The 22713-nt window shown below is 39.9% G+C and overlaps 1 protein-coding gene across 3 annotated transcripts in view; it reads right to left on the bottom strand.

Annotated features, from left to right (window-relative positions):
- Positions 1-110: 110 nt before the first annotated feature.
- Positions 111-22713, bottom strand: part of mmrn2a (multimerin 2a) — a 76212-nt gene continuing 53609 nt past the window's right edge. For 2 of the 3 annotated variants that reach the window (XM_055018325.1, XM_055018328.1), the window contains 8 exons: positions 19952-20064; positions 18577-18847; positions 11061-11479; positions 9914-10108; positions 8307-8771; positions 7096-7438; positions 5814-6320; positions 111-3990 (listed from right to left, as the gene is read on the bottom strand). In XM_055018325.1, coding sequence (XP_054874300.1) covers positions 3587-3990; positions 5814-6320; positions 7096-7438; positions 8307-8771; positions 9914-10108; positions 11061-11479; positions 18577-18847; positions 19952-20064 — 2717 coding nt within the window. In that variant the 3' untranslated portion in view covers positions 111-3586. The remainder of the gene's footprint in view (positions 3991-5813; positions 6321-7095; positions 7439-8306; positions 8772-9913; positions 10109-11060; positions 11480-18576; positions 18848-19951; positions 20065-22713) is intronic. The other variant, XM_055018326.1, reaches the window with a different exon arrangement.

Here is a 22713-nt window from a genome sequence, read left to right as displayed (position 1 = left end):
ATAAACATCTCAATTCCAAAAAAATTGAATTTTCTGGCTATTTTTTGATGGGTCGGGCTTTACAGGGTTAAACAACCAGTGATCAAAGAAAATCAAAGAATCTCTGGTGGTTTCAGTAAATATAAACTTTATTAAGTTACGGGCTGCTGACAGTTTAAACACAACATGGTCCTTTATTTATTTAAATATATTCTGCTCTGTGTGTTTTTGCATTGTAATGCTTGTGCTTTACAAACATACAGGCGACTTTACACTCAAATATTTTCCTCATGTGAAGTCTGTAACTAATGTTGATCCTCAGGCAGAAGCCAGTCACTGCTCGGCTGTTTCTGGAGAGTCCAGCTGCAGTTTTGTTTTGCAGCTGGAGTTGTTAGCTTAGCATTAAAGACAGGAGGCGAAAGGGAAACAGCTGGTTGTGACCAGCAGGTCTGAAACTGGTTTGGTTGAATGTAAAAACTGTTGGAGCTGATTAACACTACCGTTCAAAAGTTTGGGGTCACCGAGACGCTTTCATGTTTTCTATGAAAACTCACACTTTTATCCATGTGCTAACATAATAGCACAAGGGTTTTCTAATCATCAATCAGCCTTTCAACACCATTAGCTAACACAATGTAGCATTAGAACACAGGAGTGATGGTTGCTGGAAATGTTCCTATGTACCTCTATGGAGATATTCCATTAAACATCAGCTGTTTCCAGCTAGAATAGTCATTTACCACATTAACAATATGTAGACTGGATTTCTGATTTATTTAATGTTATCTTTATTGGAAAAAAACTGCTTTTCTTTCAAAAATAAGGACATTTCTAGAAGTGACCCCAAACGTTTGAACGGTAGTTGAAGTGTAGTTCTCCCAGAATTCATTTAGGCAGAAAAAACAAGACTAAAATTGAAGAAAAAGCAAAAATGGCTTAATCTTTTACATTTTTCAACAAATTAAAACTAAACAATGTGAAAGACAGATGAAAAAATGTTTTAAAGTCTTATTCAGAAGCCAGCTGATCTGTTTGACCTGCTGTTACAGTGATATTTTTTTAAGCTTTTATTTAATTTATTTGCTTTCAGATTCATTAACCCTCCATTTGTCTTAAATTACGGCCACCAAAAAATATTGTTTCCTTGTCTGAAAAAGACCCAAAAACTTCTGAAAATTTGCAAAACCTTCAGGAAGAAAATTCAAAAAAAGTTTTCTTTAAAAAAAAAAAAAAATGGCAAGAAAATTCTTGTAAATATTTTCAAAAATTTGTAAAAATCTTCCAAACAAATCCTAAAAATATCTAAAGTGATGACATATATATCAGTAAAACTTCTAATATTTTCTTTAAGAACATTCACAAAAAATGATTTGGATTTTTCTTAAGATTGATTTTTCCTTAAGATTTTTCTTAAGAAACATTTTAAGAAACATGTTTAACATTTCTTTTTTTCCACCAAAAAATGTTCACAAATTTCCCAAAAATGTTGAAAATGTGGACATCAGAAGTTTCACTGTGAAAATATATTTTTTTCCACATTTTCAAACTTTAAAACGGGTGAATTTTGAGGACAACATGAAGGTTAACTGTGGATTATTATGAACCCATACAGGTTTGTAAAATCATAAAATAGCCTCAGCAGGAAAAGATACTCTGGATTTGTAGACAGATTAACTCTGAACTCCAAAACCCGCCGGCAGGTTTGAAAAGCATATCTTTTTTTTTTTTTTTTTTTTAAAAATGCCAAAATTACACCGCTTTTCAGAGCCACAAATTGTGTGAGGATGGTTGGATTTTCAATGTTCCTACAGTCCTTGAACTGACCATTAGGGACACCAGAAAGCTGAACCAAATCTAATCCTAAAATCACGATGCCACTAAATTCACTTTATTCTGCATATCTTATGTTTAAAAAAAAAAAAAAAAAAAAAAAAAAAACTTTAACCAAATTTTGTAAAAAAAAACAAACAAAAAAAAACAACAAAATTCTGCTCTTCTCAGCAGAACAGTGAAATCATGTCTTACTCAGGTGTGACCAGCAATCATGTTACAAAAATTCAGAGGAAATTAATTTAAAATGTTAGGTAGTAAAATATCTGTAATATGTAGAGTCACCATTTTTGCCCGTGGACACTTAGAAAAATGTTCTTTCAGGTTTTTATTATTTTTTTTGTAAAATCAATCAAAGAAAATCAACTTTAGCGTTTAAATTTTCATAATTTATGGCCTTATACCTGTGTCATGCTGCCCAAAAGACATTTCTGAGTTCTCTCTACATTCTGTTTCATGGAGGTGCAGGACTTTATACTGCAGTGAAAAATGAGCCCAAAGTGAGGAAAAATGTGACAGAAGCAAAAATAACCACACAGAAAGTGCTTGGAGTTTAGAGAGTTAACCGCTCAGTGTCAACCACAGCTGCAGTACTGGTTCATTTTAACAGTTTCTTAGCATCGTGCTCAAACGTGATGTGAATGTAGCATCAGATCCGGGCTAGCAGCTTCCACCCGTTTCCAGTCTTTTTGCTAAGCTAAGCTAACTGGCAGAAAACTGACAATATTTTGCAGTCGGTTTTATTTCAGTTGTTTCAGGGTTTCTGCAGGGCATTAAAAAGCATTAATAGTCATTAAGTCGATTTTGTGAAAATTAAGGCCTTAAATGGCATTAAAAAGCATTAAATTTGATTCTCAGTGGCATTAAAAATTCTTTCTGCAGTTTTCAAGAAAATATTTGATTATAATAATATATAATTCTAGACTGCGATTCGTCAGATATGTGCATCTGCGTAAACATGCCGAACCCTTGCAAAAATTGTTCCAGCCAGTTGGGTGCAATTGCCAGAAACTGCATGGTTTTAACCATCGTGTCGTTTTTTTTTTTTTTTTTGTTTATTTGTAATTCTTTTACAACTACATTTAGTTGTTTTCTGTCTATTCATGGTTCTTTTTCATAGAATTGTAACTATGTGGTCGTTTTACATACATTTCTGGCGGTTTTGCACTTGTAGCATCTCTCTGCCCATTCAGGGTCATAATTGTGCCAGTTTGTTTCTTTTTAAAACTGTTTTGTGTGTACTCATGGTTGTTTTTAATCAGTTTTTTGCATATTTGTAGCCCGATGGTCCTGTTTACAAGACTTTTGCACTTGTTAATACCCGTCTTATGCCTTTTTTGTTTGTTTTACACTGATTTGAGACACTGTTATGCTTGTTTTTAAGCACTTTTGGGCTTTTTTGTGGTAATTTGTTATATTTCTTGTTCTGTAGCATTAATGACAGACTTATATTGAGGGAAGTCAGAATTTTATATTTGTTTCTGCAACATCAAAACAGATATGCATAAAAATGACTTTCCCGTTCTAGTTTTAAAAAATGCCCCAAAACATCATTTTAGCTGGCTTAGTTTTGTTTCTTGTGTAATTTTCGTGCTGGAATCTAAACAGCTAAAGGTCCACAGACAGGTTTGATCCAGTTCATGACTCTGTAAGGTGCTTTGGATTAAAGACTGAAATGTGTTTCACAACAACAGCTTCTGACCCTCGGTGACCCCGTCCCCCACAGTCTCTGATTGGTGGTTGTCCTCTGGCTGTCAGCTGATTGGTCCCCAGCAGCTCAGGTGGTTCGGTGGAGCAGCAGCCCGGCGAACACATTGTCCTCTGACTCCTCCCACTGTCCCTCCTTCAGTTCCAGCCGGACCTCCTCGCCCTCCCTCAGCAGCAGGAGGCCGGTGCCGGTGAAAAGCCCCGCCTCCGCCACGTTCCGCCGCTGCAGAGACACCGCAGCTCTGCCCCCCCGTCCCCTCCTCAGGACCACGTGGGCGGGGCCTGGCCTCAGGTCCAAGGTGAGGAGGAACAGGTAGAGCCCGTCCCCTGGAGCCGTGAAGGTGCCGCCGTCCGAGTAGATGTGACCACGGTTCAGAGACGGTTCAAAGATGATGCCGCTGTTGGAGACGCTCACAGGAGATCCAGCTACAAACAGCAGGGAGCCTTCTGATTGGTCAGATGGGATGGAGACACCTGGGGTGGAAAAAACAAAAGATGTGATGTCAAAGTTCAGAAGGACAGAATCCTATTTAATATTTTACAGTTAAAGTATATCGGTTGTTGTGTGTTGATTAGTTTTGCTACACTTCAACTGTTTGGAGTTGAAAACCTCCATTTAGCACTTACTAGCAGCTGTTTTGACTCTATTTGTAGTCATTTTGTGCTTCTTTGTAGCAGTTTGGCACAAAATTACAACCACAAAAAGACTCAAGACCACTAATAAGCTCCAAATCACTCCTAACAGACTTAGAACAGCTGATAAAGAATACTAACAAGCAGCATATGATCATTTTTAGCCTCAAAATGGTCACCAGTTGCTAATGAATGACTAATAAGGCACAAATAATTATTTAAACACCACTAACGGACTCAAAGGGGCCACTAATCAGCAATAAATGATCGCTAACGATTCACAACAGCTTCTAATAAGCACCAAGCAATAAGCAACAGACTCAAAACAGTAATTAGAGCCAAATGGACACTAACTGGCAATAAACAACACTAAATGGCCTTTTGAGGGGTTACAAATGACCACAATGACCACATCAATTGCTAATGACACCAAATGGCCACCTATCTGCAACAAATGGCCAATCACAGCTACAAATACAAACCAAATGACCAGTAACAGATGCAAAACAGCTCTTATTGGTACCAAATGACAGCAAACAGCCGCTAATATGAGCCAAATGGTCATTAATTAGAGCCAAGCAACCACTAATGGACTAGAAATGGCCACTAATCCACAATAAACAACACTAAATGGCTACCAAACAACAACCAAGACCAGTAACTGACCAAATAGGGTCACTGATGAGCGTCAAACAACCACTAACTTACTCACAAAGGCCGCTATTAAGCACTAAATGACCAACAACTGAATCAAAACGGCTACTAGTAAGCACCAACCAACTACTTATCGGCAACTTAATGACACTAAATGGCCATCCAGGGACGACAAACAGCCACTAATTGACTCAAAATGACCAATAATGTTTGCCAAACTGCCACTAATCAGCAATAAATGACCGCTAATGATTCACAACAGCCCCTAATAAGCACCGAGTGAAAAGCAACAGACTCAAAACAGTTTGTAATTAGAGCCAAATGACTAGTAATGGACTGAAAACGGACACTAATTGGCAATAGACAACACTAAATGGCCTTTTAGGGGATATAAGTGACCACACATTGACTCTTAACAGCAACAAATGACCACTAATAAGCCCCTGTCAGTCACTAATCAACTGCTTATGATACCGAATGGCCACCCATCTGCAAAAAACAGCCATTCACAGCAACAAATACACACTAAATGACCAGTAATGGACACAAAACAGCTCCTAGTTGGCGCCAAATGACAGCAAACAGCCGCTAATATGTACCAAATGGTCATTAATAAGAGCCAAGCAACCACTAACGGACTAAAAATGACCAACAGTAAGCACCAAACAACTACTTATCGGCAACTAATGACATTAAATGGCCACCCACTGACGACAAACAGCACCAATTGACTCAAAATGACCAATATTATCTGCCAAACTGCTACTAATCAGCAATGAACTGCTAATGATACTAAATGGCCACCTTCAGAGACAAATGACTGCTAATGATTTAGAACAACCTTTAATCTAATACTGCCAACAACTTACAGCGACTAATAAACACCAAACAAACAACAATGATAACAGTGGCTGATAATGAGCACCAAACCACATATAGGTCAAACCACCTAAGAGATATTCAGAAGACAAATATGAAAACCAAATATGAATCCCAGATCCCAGACTCACCTGAGGAGTCCCTCCTGTTCCTGTGGCGTCCTCCTCTCCCTGACTCCTCCCTCCCTCCTCCTCTCTTCCTGTCTTTCTTCTCGTCTTTGTTCTTCAGCAGCTGAAACAGCTTGTCAAGGTCCAGCGTGACTTCAGCTCCCACCAACCTGTCGGCGTTGCTGAAGACGTTTTTGAATACCCTCAGATGTTCCTCCAACCCTCTCTTCAGCCACATCACCTCCGCCTGCAGCTTGGCCTCCAGGCCTCCGGGCGGCGCCTCCCTGTTGGTGGAGATGTTGGGGCAGGGGCAGGGTCTCTCCTCCAGCCTGAGTAGCTTCTGCTGCAGCTCCTCCACCGTCTTCTCCAGGTTCCACAGGTCACTGCCCTGGAGGAGCAGCTGGCGCTCCCTGGCTGGAAGGCCACTGATGCTCCTCCTCATGTCACCAGGCAGCCAGTCGTCCTGCAGGGGGTTGGAGGAGGAAGAGGAGGAGGGGGGCTGGTCAGCAGACGGTACCTCCTCTCTGACTCCTGAAAAGAGAGGTTGGTCGTTTTAAAGGAGAAAATGTTTATTATCACCGTGATGCTGCAGGAAGCTTAAAAACACATATACAGAACATCTTTTTTAAACACTGCTGTAATATAGTCTGTAGATGTTCTGTCATCTGAGGACTTGATAACATCCTGAAACCATTTGCTGATTGTTGGTTTTCATAATCTGACAACATCCTCCAAACATCTTCTGAATGTTGCACTTCATGTCTCAGTTGATTTTTCACCTCATAGGAAGTTTATTGGAAATGATAAAAATCCTTTAAATGTTCTTTAAATCGGACATAGCATAAATAATAAAAATAATGCATTGGACGCCATGTTGTTGTTAATCATGGACACATGCTAGATTGCGATGATTTAATAAGAATTTTCCACTTCGCATTTATTACATGAAAAATAATTTCAAAACAACTGTGGCATCATGTGAACAAAATGTTTTTTTTAAAGGGTTAAAATCTTGAAAATGATTGCGATCAGGACTGATGCTGATTAAAAGAAATAAGTAAAGTGAAAAACTAATAGTTGACGTGGACACTTTTGTCTTTAAGGACCTCTGTGTAACTTTTTGAAATTGGAACCTGAGTGTTAAACATTAAACTAAAACCTTTTTTTTTTCTTAAATATTATTGTAGATAATGTTCGTTACTCTAGCTGGGTAGGACTTAGGACCAAACTAAGTAAATTATTCCAGCCTGTCTGTCCACAGTCTGAACCTGAGACCTGCTGCAGGTGTTTGAGGTGTGGTTCTCACCTGTCCCGCCGCTCTGCAGCGTCCTGATGTTTTCGTCGTGTCCCTTCAGTTGTTCCTGCAGCTGCCTCAGCTGCTCCTTCAGCACCGGGACCGAGTTGGCCTCCTGCTCCTGGAGAGGCCAGTCCAGGAACTCGAGCACCTCCTCGCCCAGCAGCAGCTCCAGCACCTCGCTGTGCCGGATGGCGTCTTTGAGCAGCGAGTTGAAGGAGGCCGACAGGTGCTCCATTCGCGCGTTCAGTTTGATGTCGGCCTCCGTCAGACCAGAGACCGAGTCGCTCAGCTGGGTCAGACTGAGGTCCAGAATCCTGGTCGTGGTCTGCTCCGAGTTCAGAGACTCCTTCACCTGCAGGACGAAAACACAGTGCTGTCTGTCTGTTCATTTCATTCGTCTTCACTTTCAAATCTTCGGGAGAAATATTAAAGAATGATGTAAAGGACCCAAATTCATTGTGGCTAAAATATGCAGAGTTTTACTTTGAAAAGTACTGCTTGTGTTTTATGTTGCCATTTCCTGTTATGAAGGAAGTTTTATTTTGATTGGTCACTTAACGCAGGTAGTGAAGTGAAAAGGAAATGTAACCAGTTATGATGGTAAGGCGCATAGACAGAGAAAGAAGTGATAAAAGAGCAGAGATAAATGGGAGAGTGAGGTGTGACGAGGAACTCTGTGCAACAGATTAAGTATGAAATTTCTGCCTGTTTAGGACCAGTTTCAGCTTTGTTATCATCATACATGGGGGCATGAAAAAAACATAAATAGCTGCCACTGGACGGTGCATTGAAAACAAGCTAAATTAAAACAATAAATAATAAAATAAAATTTATACATACAAAAAGACTATATTAAGAATTACAACATATGCAACAATAGGCAAGATGTACACAACACAATGTAGGAGGTAAATGAAATCAAATAAAAAACAATAAAATTGAATAAATATGGGCAGAAGATTACACGTACGCACTATTTGAACCATAAAGTTGAACTTTAATAGAAAAAGTGAGGATTTTGAGTATTTTTTAAAACAAAAATGCAAAAAATGAATCAGTTCTGCATCTCAGATGTGAAGATTTGATGCCATTCTTTGTTTTTTGCATCACTGTTTGTGAATATCTTTGATTGGATAAAACTTTTGAAGAGAAATAAATGAAAAAATCAGTTGCAGTTTGAAATTTTATTTATTTATTATTAAATGTAAAGGCTACGTTACCTGCTGGAGGCCATGTTGGAGCGCCTCCACCGCTGGCTCCCAGTCGCTGGCTCCGCCCCACTGCCCCGCCCCTCCTTCGCTGTTCTCCTCCAGGGCCAGTCTGTTCTCATTGGCCAGCTCCGTCACGTTGGCCACGCCCCTCTCCAGTCGGGCCACAGCAGCTTTCAGGGCCTTGCAGTCGCAGTCTGTGGTGGTGTTGTGCTTGTAGAGGATGGTGTACAGGTAGTCCACGTCCACATCCATCTCCTGGAGCCGCTGGTCCTGCTGCGTCAGGTTTCCTGCCAGCTCGTCCACCCGCCGCAGCACCGACACCTTGGCGTCCTCCACCTCCAGACCCGTCTCCATGAACAGGACCTGGCTCTTCCGGGCCGTGTTGTTGATCAGCTTCTCCAGCTCCTTCATGTGCTGCCTGAGCTGCTGCACGCTGCCCGATGTCCCCTCCACGTCCTCCGTCAGCCCGTTCACCTGCACAGGTGACATTTTTAACCTCCTGTTTTACGTCCACGTTAATTTAATTAAAATATGAACTAGTGATGTGACGCGATTTTAAAAAATTAATCTAATTAATTAGAGGCTTTGTAATTAATCGCAATAATCGTACTTTTGTCAAATAGCAATATTTGACACAATAAGTAAAGTTTTTCAATTCAAATAGAATTGTGGTTGACAGTTGAATCAATGAATAGACATATACGTGTTTATAATTTGAAATTTATAAAAATTCTAAAATGGGACATATAGAAAAAATTGATTTTGGTGATTTAAAGCCTGGATTTAGTTGTTTTTTCAACTGTATGGCACATAAGTAGTTCAAGGAGCTTCAGAAAGTTGAAAATCCAGAGATTCATTCTGTTTTCATCTTTCTGGGTCTGATAAATGGTGTCATTTTGATGGTTCTTTTTTTAGGAATATAAATTTTTATTTATGTAATTTTTTCTAAACAAAAAGTTTATGATTAAGTTATTAAAAGACAGATATTTTTGTTGTTTCAGTTATTACTCCTCCAGGGAGGTGGAGCCTTGAAAGTGTAAAAACTTAAACAACAAAAATGTTTGTTTCATTTCTATTTATCTACATTTCTCATCTGTCTGCTACATTCACAGATTACTGCAAACTCAAAGTACAATAATAGTGATTATAGTCAACATTTTAAGACTTTCTCTAAACTCAAGCACTGTCTAGAAAAGTGGTCTATTATGGGATGGCTACACCGTTAGCCGTAAGCAGGACTGACATAGCTAACGTTAGCTCCGGTGCTAACAGCAACATGTTTTACATTGAGGTGATCAGAAAACTCTTTGTTGTACAATTTGCACACAACCAGGCTTTTATCCAAGTTGCCATCAGGAAGATTTTTAAAAGAAAACTTTCTGCCCAACAAGCTCAGTCTTGTCTTCCTTCACTGTTCACCAGAGCCTGACGTCACTCAGTGCTTCCTGTGCTTCTTCATCACCGCTGGAAAACAGACTTTAGGTTCATTACCGCCACCTACTGGGCTGGAGTGTTCATCAGAGTTACTGGTGTGCCAGAAATTAGGGAACTGAAAAAGGTGCGATTAAATGCGTTATTTAACGTGTCATAATATTAACTGCTTTACACTGACGCACCTTCACCGTGTTGTTGACCACCATGTTGTCCAGACGTTCGATGGCCTCCCACAGTGCCGAGGTGTCGGAGGGGGGTGGCGGCCGAGGTGGAGGCGGTGAGGGTGGAGGGAGATGATCCTGTGGCTCATCCTCAGTGATCTGATCCTGGTCAAACTTCAGCTCAGACAGTGTGGCATTGATGGTCTGCAGGCTGACCTGGGAGCAGAGACAGGAGCTACAATTAATAATAATCAACTAATAATAGCTCTGCATTGTGGAAGAAAAGGCTGACTGACAAATAAATTCTGAGAACCGTGAGTGTTTGAAGCCTCAACCTGTCGTCCCCTGACCTGCAGCACATCTTCATTAGAATCCTGGGCCCTGGCCCGATAATGCTAGAGGCAAACCTGGGAATTCTACTGAATCGCAATAGTAGATGCTAACCTAAGGATCCTAGTTGTTATCCTAGGCATGCTAATTTCCACACTTAGAATGGTAGTTGCTAGCCTAAAAATCCTATTTGCTAACCATAGGGATACTAGTTGTTTACCTCAGGATCATAGTTGCTAACCTGGGAATGCTAATTTCTACACTAACAATGCTGGTTGCTAGCCAAGAAACGTTAATTACGAACATAAAGATTCTAGTTACCAACCTAAGGATCCCAGCTGCTAGCCTCTGAATGTTAGTTGCTAGCCAAGGAATGGCAGTTGGTAGCCTAAGGATCCTAGCTGTCAATCTAAGGATTTCCTAAGCCCCAGTGGCTGATCTAAGGGTCCTAGTTGCTAGCTTAGTTATGCTAGTGACTAGCCCAGGAATACTCTTGCGTAGGAGTCGAAGTTGCTAGCCTAATCATGCCAGTGACTAGTTTGGGAATAGTAGTTGCTAACCTAGGAATGTTAGGTGCTAAACTAGAAATGGTAGTTGCTAGCCAAGGAGTGGCATTTGGCAGCCTAAGGATTCTAGTTGCCAACCTAAGGATTTCCTTAGCCCTAGTTGCTGATCTGGGGGTCCTTGTTTCTATCCTATGAATGCTAGTGACTTGCAAGTGGTGAGTGCCTAGCGTGTCACTAGCAAATGACAGGAATATCAGGTGCTAATGTTGTGTGGTCGAAAGAAACAGATAAGAACCATCGGTATTTGTGTCTTTGTACCATCATCCACTGACCTGCAGCATCTTCTGGTGGCGTTTCAGCTTCATGTCGATGTCCGTCTTGAAGCTGGTCAGGTTGTAGTGCAGCATTGCATGTTGGGAGTGCAGCCTGTTCTCCATGTCGCTGCGTTGGCTCTCCACCTGCCTCCGCAGCTCCCTGATGTGGTGAAAGGCCTCGTCCAGTTTGTCCTCCAGAGGCTCCTCCACTCCCTCCGGGGGTCCCGCCTGTAGCTCCGCCTCTAGCTGGCTGCTCTTCAGCTGGGCCACGTCGCGGGCCAGGTCACCTACCTGCCGGCTCAGGTGCTCCAGAGAGCGGTTGAAACCCTCCAGGACTGGCTGGAGCTGAGACATGACCAGCGCCATCATGTGGGGGACGGGGAGGGCAGCAGGAACATCTGGGTAGGGGAGGGTGGCGGCAACCACCTCATCTACAGCTGAGAAAAATAACATTAAACTATAGATCAACACTCTTAATTTGAATAAATGTGGTGCACCAACAAACTTTCTCCACACAAAAATTAATATTTAGTCAAATAAAAGGCAGTTTAGGTGCAGTGGAGTGTTAAGTGCGTAGTTGTGGGGTGACTACATGACGACAAAGAGACAAAAAACAATGACAAAAACACAAAACTAGGACCTAATAAGACTACAAAGAGACACAAAAAGTCTACCACAAGACACAAAACAATTACAAAGGCAGAAAAAGATTACAAAAAAGCACAAACAACTTCAAAGAGACAAAAAAGACTACAAAGAGACAAACTATAGGTACAAAAGTACTATGGAAGAGACAACTACAAAAAGACAAAAAAAAGACTACAATGGGACAAACTACAGATACAAAAATACTACGTAAAAGACCAAACAACTACAAAGAGCCACAAAAGGACTACACAGCGACAAAAAACAACTACAAACAGACACAAAAGACTACAAAGAGGTACAAAATTTTGACAAAGTCACAAGAGACCAAACAACTACAAAGAGACACAAAAAGATAGAGGCGGGCAGTTGCATCTACCTCACCTCTAACTGATAAATATTAAATTACAGATCAAAACTTTAATGTGAGGAATTTTAAAACATGTTTTGTGTTTTCTGAAACCGTCTGCAGCTGCTGCTTTGTGAAGTGACAAACAAGCAGCAGCGCTACATCTGTAAACAGTTTAATCTGTGGAATATTTAGTTATTTTCAGTCACAGTTTGCCAAACGACATGAAGCTCCACAGTAAAGTTCGCTTTGAGGTTCAGTTTCTGATTTGAAACCTGTTTTGTGCTCCAGCTCATTAAAGTGTCGTCTTACTTTTTAATTGGGACGTTTTTAGGAGAAACAAACAGCGGCTCGGTTGTGGACAGATGCCGTTTTGTGTGAGCAGGAAGCCGGCTCTGCTCGGCTCCGTAAATCACGCCAACAGTCATTAGATAGAAACGCTGCCAGCTGACGGGGGTGCGTTTGATTTCACCGTCCTCCTCCCTCCTGCAGCTGCAGCGTGAGGCGACCCGGAGCCTCCTGTCGCAGCGAGGCCTCACTGTATCGTGACCTCCGATCCCCTCAGGGTTTGGTCTGTGGTAATGAAAACAGGTCGTGATGAAAGAGGCTGAGATCACGGAGGTTCAGGTGGTTTCCTGTCTGGACTGTGTCTTCAGAGAAGGCAGTTTCTAGACCTGTGAGGAGCCTCGCTGCCACCGCACATTCATTAACCTCAAACTGAACCTCAAAATCAAGTCTGGACCTCCAAATAGCTCTTTGTAGAAACACAGTCTGGAAAAATGTTATTTGCTTTCCCAGAAAAAATTTCACTTTCTAGGAAAAGTCTAAAAATCCAAGCACGAAGGCCTCATTTCAAAAAGTAAAAATATCTCAAACAAGAGAAACATCCGCCACTAGCATTTCCTCACCCTCAACAACACCTCTTCACTTTAAAAAAAATATCCATTCTTCAGAAATGTCACTTTCTCAAGAAGTGGTATTTCCAGAAGTGTTGCAACTTTCCAAAAGTAAGTCCCAAGAAATTCCCCCGCCTCCAAAACATCCCACACTTTCTAGAGAAAGCATACTTAATTGCAAAAAAATGTCTTGACTTTCCAAAGATATCCTCTAGACTAAAAATGTCCTCACTTCTCGAAAACATCCTGCCTTAAAAATATGTCTTTTCCTCTCCGAATATCTCCACACTTCCCAAAAAATGTCAGAATATATATGTATAAAAAATCTTCATATTTAACTCTTTAGACTCCAAGCAGTTTCTGGGTGTTTTTTCCTTTGCTCCTGTCACATTTTTCCTCACTGTGGGCTCATTTTTCACTGCAATATAAAGTCCTGCACCTCTATGGAAACAGAACAACCATGGCTAGACAGTCTCAAAATGTTTTCTGTGCAGTATCACCCAGTTATGATGCCATAAATTATACAAAAAGAACTTGTCCAACATTTTCCAAGTGCCTACATGTGTTACCAATACTGTGTCTCTCTACATGCTATAGATATTTTACTGTTTACATCTTTATTTTGTTTCCAGTCTTCTCTCTGCTCTATGGAGACACTGCCTGCAGTTCAGTTGAACAGTTACTGAATTTTTATCACATGGCTGTTGGTCACATCCGAGTCTCTCACGGCTTGCCAGTGGCAGTGAAGAGGACAGAATGTTTTGCTTTATACAGAATCTGGTGCAAATTCTTGTTTGGCAATTTTTTTGAATGAGACATGTTGAATAAAGTGATGAAAAATCACAATTAAAACATTAAATTTGTCTAATTTTCTGAACAAAAGTTTCACACAGAAAGTTCAACCTCATCTGAAGGGTGAAAATTTTGACAATTTTGTGTTATTTTTTCACAATTTCTTGCTCAGTAAATTGGTGTAAATCTGGCCAAAACATAACATGCCATTTAATCCCACCAGCAGATTGTGGGGTTTGGAGATCTTAAAAAATATCTTAACATCACAAAACTGTCCTCAATGACAGACAAAGACTAGAAAGAGACATGAAGAGACCCAAAACAACTACGAAGTGACATAAAACTTATACAAAAAGAGACACAAAACATTGTAAAGAGAGACACAAAACAACTCCAGAGAGACTTAAAATACATTACAAAGAGACATTCAGTGATCACAAACACGCTCTAATCAACTACACAGACACAAAATCACTACTGAGAAACAATAAACTACAAAGAGACACAAAACAACTGTAAAGTCGCACAAAACAATTACAGACACAAAATTCCTACCTAGAGATAAAAAAGAACTACAGAGACCCAAAACTTCTACATAGACACAAAAATACTACAAACAGGTCCAAAATATATTACAGTGAGACATAAAATGACCTCAAAAAGACCCAAAACAACGGTAGAGTCACAAAACAACTTTAAGGAGATACAAAACCACTACAGGGCCACAAAATAAGAACAGAGACCCAATAAACTACAAAGAGACACAAAACAAACTCTAAGAGCCATAAAACAACTAGAGACACAAAAGGACACAAAAACTACAAAGGGAAACAAAATTACTACAAAAACACACACAAATTTATTACAGAGAGATATAAAGTGACCTCAAACAGACCCAAAACAATTGTAAAGAGACACAAAACAACTGTAAAGAAACACAAAACAATGGTAAATAGACACAAAACAACTGTAAAGAAACACAAAACAACTGTAATATTACACAAAACAACTGTAAAGAGACACAAAACAACTGTAGACACAAAACATCTGTAAAGAGACACAAAACAACTGTAAAGAGACACAAACAACTGTAAAGAGACACAAAACAACTGTAAAGAGACACAAACAACTGTAAAGAGACACAAACAACTGTAAAGAGACACAAAACAACTGTAAAGAGACACAAACAACTGTAAAGAAACACAAAACAACTGTAATATGACAGAAAACAACTGTAAAGAGATTCAAAACAACTACTTTCTTCGTGCGTCTCAACCTTATTAAGGTTTGGTTCAGCTCCTCTGATTTAGTATCATTGACAGCGATAACCAGCATGTTGTCTAACCACACTTGGATTAATTTCAAACCCCAGAAACAACAACAACAACAACAACATGCATGATCAGACGGATCCGCTGAGGCGCCTTGGACCGCCGATGGATCGAGTCCAGCTGGAGGAGCAGCAGCGTCCTGAACCAACAGCAACAAACCTCATCAGGTGAAGCTCAGCTCTGTGACGCTGGATCTCAGCAGCAGTAGAGGGGTTTCCTTTTCCGGGACCAAGGACTTCGCTCTGAAATCCCCAGGGAGCCATGATTCATCCGGAGGGGTGTGTTTGTGTAGAGGAGTGTGTGGGGGTATGAGAAAAGCTTGTTGAAATTGGCTTCATCTTCTACCAGAGTCCTGATGTTAGTGACATCGCGTGTTGGTTATTCTAGCGCCACCAAATCCTTCAATCAACATGTACAAAATTAGTCCAAGTGTCCACAGGTGTTACCAGTACTGGAAAACACGATCACTTTACGTACTATAGATATTTTACTCAACAAACTTTTCATAAATTCTCCACATCAACCCTAGAAAGATGCTGAATGTATCTTCCAGCAACTTGCTCCTCTGTTCACTGTTTTTGAGCCATGCTGCATTTATTTTATTGATCCAGTAGGTTTTATTTTCCCTTCACTCCCTCTCATCACCTCTCTAAACACAGCCTGGAGTTCAGCCGAAAACTCTCTGAATTTTTGTGACAGTGACATGTAGAATAAATTAATTTGATCTGAATGTAAGATATGGATATTTTTGATGGAACTCCGTGACACACGTTAAATTGACAGTTGAATTGTAATTTTTAAAAAACAGCGGATTTTCAGAGTTCAGCGACCCAACAGGAATACAAAGACATCCTAAAACAACCACAAATACAGACAAAAAAAAACTACAGACACAAAACAATTACAAAAGAGGTGCAGAACAACAACACAAAGACACACAACAACCACAAATAGATACAAATCAACCACTAATAGACACAAAACTAGAAATGGATACAAAACAACTACAAAAGAGGAACAAAATAACTACAGACAGACACAAAACAACCACAAATAGACACAAAACTACAAAGAGACACAAAACAACCACAAATAGGCACAAAACTACAGACACAAAAGAACTACAAAAAAAGAACAAAATAATTAGACACAAAACAACCACAAATAGACACAAAACAACTACAAATAGACACAAAACAACCACAAATAGACACAAAACAACTACAAAGAGACACAAAACAACTACAGAGACACAAAGTAACTACAGAGATAAGGATAAACTTTATTGATCCCACAGTGGGGAAAGTTCACCGTTAGAGAGACACAAAACCACCACAAATAGACACAAAACAACTACAAACAGACACAAAACAACTACAAAGAAACGTGAAGGGACAACAAAGAGAAGCAAAGCAAATAATAAAGCGACCCAAAAAGTCTACAATGAAGTTACAAAATTACTGCAAAAGAAACAAACAAAAACAAAACCACAAAGAGACACAAAAAGACCGCAAAGAGACGGACCTACTAAAAGAGATACCATACTAGGGCTCAGATGATGGAAAATGCTTTTAGTTTTTGTTACCAAAGCTAGTGAAGTTAAAGATTGGACAAACTTGAGCACATTTTCACCAGAACTGAATCAAAATAAGGGATCTACTTGTTCAAGGTTTTACAGATGAATAATGGGATCATCACTTGTGTTTACGTTTCTCGCCCACAAATCTCAGATTACAGTTTCTGAACAAGGACAGGACGTTAACATGAGAATCAGCAAAGTGACGTAATCATGTGAGGTCAGAGGTCACGAAGAAGCAGAGCACTGTGGGAAACTGACAACGAGGTCGAATCTCAAACAAGCTCCGGTCAGGATGTGTGGCTGTGATGTCATCCAACATGCTAGTCGGGTGACACACGACACATGAAACAGTCATCTCAGAACACACACAGTGTTAATGTGACAGAAGAAAGAGAGGATTTCCTGTGGAGGAAGTGTGTGTCTGTCTGTGTGTGTTATTCGGTAACAGTATGCACATATGTTACTTCGGTAAAAGTAGAAAGATCGCCATCAAAATATAAATTAATGACCAAAAGCAGCAGCTACACAAAAAAGAAAGTGTTGAGACTTAAAAAACGATGCAACTACTCACAAGGACACAAAGCAACTGTACAGAGACAGAAATGACCACAATTAGATCTATACGGACCACAAAGGCCTACATGAACTACATGAACTACAAAGAGACACAACAACTAAAAACACACACAAAAAACCCACAAAACTACATTAATCAACCAAAGATACGACAACTATAAAGGTAGCTACCACAAAGAGACACAAAACTACAAATGGACACAACACACTACAAAGAGACACAAAACAACCACAAAGACACACAGGTGATGCAAAACTGTTACAGCAGAGACAAAACTACAAACATGCACAAACAAAAGAGGCACAAAACTACCTCAAACAGACACAAAACTACTACAGAGAGACACAACCACAAGTAGACACATACACCAAACAACTACAAAGACAAACAAAACTACTACAGGGAGACAAAACTGCAAAGATTCACAAACTGACCAAAAAAGACGTACAACGCTACCACAAAGAGACACAAAACTACTACAGAAAGACACACAAAACAACCACAATGAGACACAAAGCAACCACAAACCAGCAAAAATACAAAAAACTACTTCAGAGAGACACAAATAAAAAGATACACAATCTTACCAAACACAAAACAACCACCACAAACAGAAACAAAACTACAAAGATGCACAAACTGGCTACAAATAGACACAAAATGACCACCAGAGACACAAACATGCATACGACAACTACAAAGACGAACAAACCAACCAAAAATACGTACAACACTAGAACAAAGAGACACAAAACTACTACAAAAAGACAAAACTTCAAAGAGACTCAAATGGCACAAAACCACCACAGAGACAAAACAACAAAGACACAAAAAACGAGACACAGATATACACAAACTGACAGGAAACAGACACAAAACTACTACAAATACGAATGAAACCACTTCAGGGAGACAAAACTGCAAAGATACAAAAATTGACCAAAACAACACTACCACAAAAAGACACAAAACTACAACTGAAAGACACAACCACAAAGTGTCACAAACTCATCACAGAGGCACCAAACCACTACAAGCAGTGACAAAACTACAAAGAGACACAAAACAATTACAAAGAGACACAAACTTTCTACAAAGACACACAAAACTTCTTCAGAGAGACACAAATAAAAGAACACACAAACTGACTACAAAGAGACACAAAACAACCGCAGTGAGATACAATGAACTAAGTCTTGGCTCTCTTGCTCCGCTACAGATCCACGACAACACCTTCCAACAACTGTTCTGAACTTGTCTCCAATGGATCTGGTTGTTACAAAAAATCAGGTAAATTTTGAACCTGAACTGGTTTCTCATCTTCAGGAAGGAAGGTAAGCAACAACTAAGTTAACCAAAACTCACCTGGTCGGTGGTGTTCCTGCGGTCGATGTAGTTCCTGCGGTCGATGTAGTTCCTGTGGTCGATACGGTTCCTGTGGTCGATGTAGTTCCTGTGGTCGATACGGTTCCTGTGGTCGATACGGTTCCTGTGGTCGATGTAGTTCCTGCGGTCGATACGGTTCCTGTGGTCGTAAGGGGTCTTGTTGTCGGTGGCGGTTGTGAGTACTCATACCATGGTGTGGTGCATGATGGGGGTTGTGGCCTGGGCCCACAGGGGGTTGCGAGGTGTTGGGCTGGGTGCAGAGGTGGGTAGTAACAAGTTACATTTACTCCGTTACATTTACTTGAGTAACTTTTTGAAAAACATGTACTTCTGAGAGTAGTTTTACTCTGTCATACTTTTTACTTTTACTTGAGTGGATTTGTGAAGAAGAAACACTACTCTTACTCCGTTACACTGGGCTACACTCGACTCCTTACTTTTTTATTTACCACATTAGATAAGCTGTATTTTGCCGGAGAGATGACCCCAGCGGATCTACCATATGACTGTGTTTTACCAATCAGACGAAGCAACAATAATCACGTGACTCCGTTTCACCAGAGGTCACCCTGTGGTCACATGACCACATATGAACTGTAGCAGCATAGCGGCACAAACTCTACACACGTAGCAGACAAGGAATGAAAAAAATGGGAGCATTTTCGAGACAAGATCTTGCTTCGGAGTCCAACATTAGCCCAGCATTGGATATCGCCGTCTTCGGCTTTTGTCTTCTAGCAAAAGCTGAAGAGGGCTACTAACATGGGCGAAGTGAAGCATGACGTTAGGTTGGTAGGTACGTGGTAGGTGATTCAGCAGGGGGCGGGGGACACAACCACCAAATATTCGGGTCCAGCCCGAGTTGTAGTGTTATTTTCTATCAACTGAGCCTGTGCCATTTAGAGGGAAGTGGAATACAGTATACAGTATCTTGTCACTGGAAGTAGTTTGCACTGTGCAAACATAAAAATGTTACCTTACTACAGGTATTTGTTTCAAAATTTATGTTGTGAAAAACAGAGATTTGGAAATTTTTGCTTCTTGTGCCTTAACTTGTCATTTTGTAAAGATGTTATTTATTTTTGCTATTTTTTAAAATTTTATTATTTGGAAATACCAGAATTTGCACATTGTTTTACATTTTTGTCTGTCTGATCACATCATTTCTAAAAATAATAAATCGGACATTACAATCAATCAGTTACTCAGTACTTGAGTAGTCTTTTCACCAAATACTTTTTTACTCTTACTTGAGTGATTTTTTTGGATGACTATTTTTTACTTCTACTTGAGTGATATTATTTTGAAGTAACGTTTCTCTTGCTTGAGTACAGTATTTGGATACTCTACCCACCTCTGGCTGGGTGTTTGCGTAGCTGTTGTCATACAGCGCCTGGGCAGCTACCTGATAGTCGTTCTGTTCGCGGTTCAGGTCGGCTTGCTGAAGCTGGAGCCGATCCTTGACAGCTGAAACGCACACAACAAGCAGCTTAATTAACAACTGTGTTCATCATTCATTATGTTAATGCAAATAAAGCTGCACTGATTTCAAAAGAGAGAGAGAGAGAGAGAGAGAGAGAGAGACCAGCAGGAAGTCAGGCAGACCGGCAGAGAGTGAGACAGAGTGGCTGATGGGAAACCGGCGGATGTGTTTGGGGATTTCTCAGCCAAGTTTCCTCAGCGTTTGTTTCACTCGCAGTTCATTGTTAAAGTTTCAGTGTGTGACAGCAGGAACAAGGAGTTCCCAGTCAGTGACCTGCAGGCACAACTGACAGCAAAAAACACAAGAGTGCAACCGTGGAGATTAAAGACAGGGAAGTCCTGCAGGGTCATCGATTTAGGCCCCACACATCAGTCTTCTGTGGGTTTTTTGTGGAAAAAAAGACCACAAAGAGACGTAAAAGACTACAGAGAGATACAAAACTTTTAAAATGAGACACACAAAGACACAACTATTGCAAAAAAAACACATACATCTACAGACGCAAAATGACCACAAAGACGCAAAAAAGACTACAAAGAGACTCAAATCGACTAAAACAGTCACGTGACTATTACAAAAAGACACAAAATGACTACAGTGAGATACAATAGACTACAAACAGACAAAAAAATGACAACAGAGATGCAAGAGTATACAAAGAGACACAAAATGACAACAGAGACGCAAAAGACTACTATGAGATAAAAATATTACAAAAGAGATGCAAAGCGACTAAGAAAAGACAAACAGCGACTATAACAGAGATAAAAGACCACAAATAGGTGCAAAATTACTACAAAGACACACACAACTACTATAAAGTGACACAAAAGTATAAGAAGAGATGCAAAAATAACAAGAAAAACAGACAACAGACTACAAAGAGATACAAAAAACTACAAGGAGATGCAAAACAACCATAAAAAGACACAAAAAGATATAAAAGAGACACAAAATGACTACAAAGAGAAACAAAACTAATACAAAGATTTGCAAAACCACAAAAAAACAACGCTGATACAAAACATAACAAGGATGCACAAGTACTACAAAGAAACAAACACCTACTACAAAGAGGCAAAAGATGACAACACAGTAACACAAAATGACTACAAACAGATGCAAAACACCCACAAAGACACACAAATAACCAGAGACACAAAACAACTATAAAGAGGTGCAACATGACTACAAAGACACAAACACCTACCACAAAGAGACAAAAGACCTTTAAAGACACAAAAAAGACATGCAAAACAATCCAAAATGATTTATTTTTGGTCATATTTAACAGCAGATTGAATATTTTGGGGATTTTTAATTGATGGCTGGAGAAAACAGGACATCTGATAACTCTGAGATTTGGTCGATTATGAAGGCTATTTTTGGGCAAACTGATTAATCAACAAATTATGAGAACAAAACATTTGCTGGTTGTAGTCGTTAAATAAAACCAAAATCTCTTCTGCTGATTTAAAGACTTAAGAATTGACTTCAGTAACAATGACGGTGTAATTTTGCATGAATACATTTCAGATTGTTAACTCTCAATGTGCACAACCTGATAACGGAGACACCTGTGCAATCTGATCTAATCCGTGAGCGGATTGTAAACATTTTACGAGCTGACTGATGACTCATGCGTGCTGCATCTGAAGGTGTTCCTGTTATTGTGTCCAGTGTATTTCTGCAAGGCTGCGTTTGTGTTGATGATTTAATTGCATCGACGTCAGCTTGCAGGAAGTCGGTTCAATCAGAGGCGTGGTGGGAGCAGACTGTACCATGTGGAGGTGTGCGTGGAATGGCCTCTTTTGTTTGTGTTTCTTTGTTAAATCGAGCCTCTAAAGGCCAAAGGTCTATTTTAGTCTGAAGCCTTTTCCAAAAACATGGACTGTTTTGATTATCAGAGTTCTCAGTGCCACGCAGGGTATAAATATTTCATGTTCACAGCACGTATCCTGCAGAACTGAAATATCTCCCGTACTACACTTCGGCTGACCTTTATCTCGTGGTAGGTTTTTCTGATGGAACAAAACTACAATGTGAAGTTAAAGTGACCAAACTGCTGTAGTTAGAAAACCTCAACAGCAACCAAAACTTACAAAAAACAATGAGATGTTCGTGGTTTAGATGGATGATAAAGTCATGGACATCTGGGCACTGAAATGCAAAAAGTCCCATATTTTCATCTCTTTTAGATCATTTTGCATCCTTTTGTCATCGTTTTCTGTCTCTTTGTGGCCATTTTGCATCTCTTTGCGATCGCTTTGCATCCCTTGTAATAAATTCTGTGTCTCTGGGGTAGCTTTGAGTCTCTTCATTTTCATTTTGTTTGTTTAGCATCCCATTGTGATCATTTTGCATCCCTTTGTCATTGTTTTCTGTCTCTTTGTGGCCATTTTTCATCTCTGTGATTGCTTAGCATCTCTGGTGGCAAATTTGGCATCTCTTTGTGGTCATTTTGCATCTTTTCAAACTTGTTTATCATCCAATTGTGATAATTTTGTATCCCTTTGTAGCTGTTTGGCTTCTCTTTATGGTCATTTGAATCCATTTGGTGTCATTTTGCATCCTCTCCTGTCATTGTTTTAGTTTTTTTTTGTAGTCATTAAGCAAGTTCTTTTTGTCGTTTT

Source organism: Amphiprion ocellaris, chromosome 16, assembly GCF_022539595.1.
Source record: "Amphiprion ocellaris isolate individual 3 ecotype Okinawa chromosome 16, ASM2253959v1, whole genome shotgun sequence".
NCBI lineage: Eukaryota > Metazoa > Chordata > Actinopteri > Pomacentridae > Amphiprion > Amphiprion ocellaris.
Note: the sequence above shows the minus strand (reverse complement) of the source record. Positions and strands in the feature narration are given on the sequence as shown.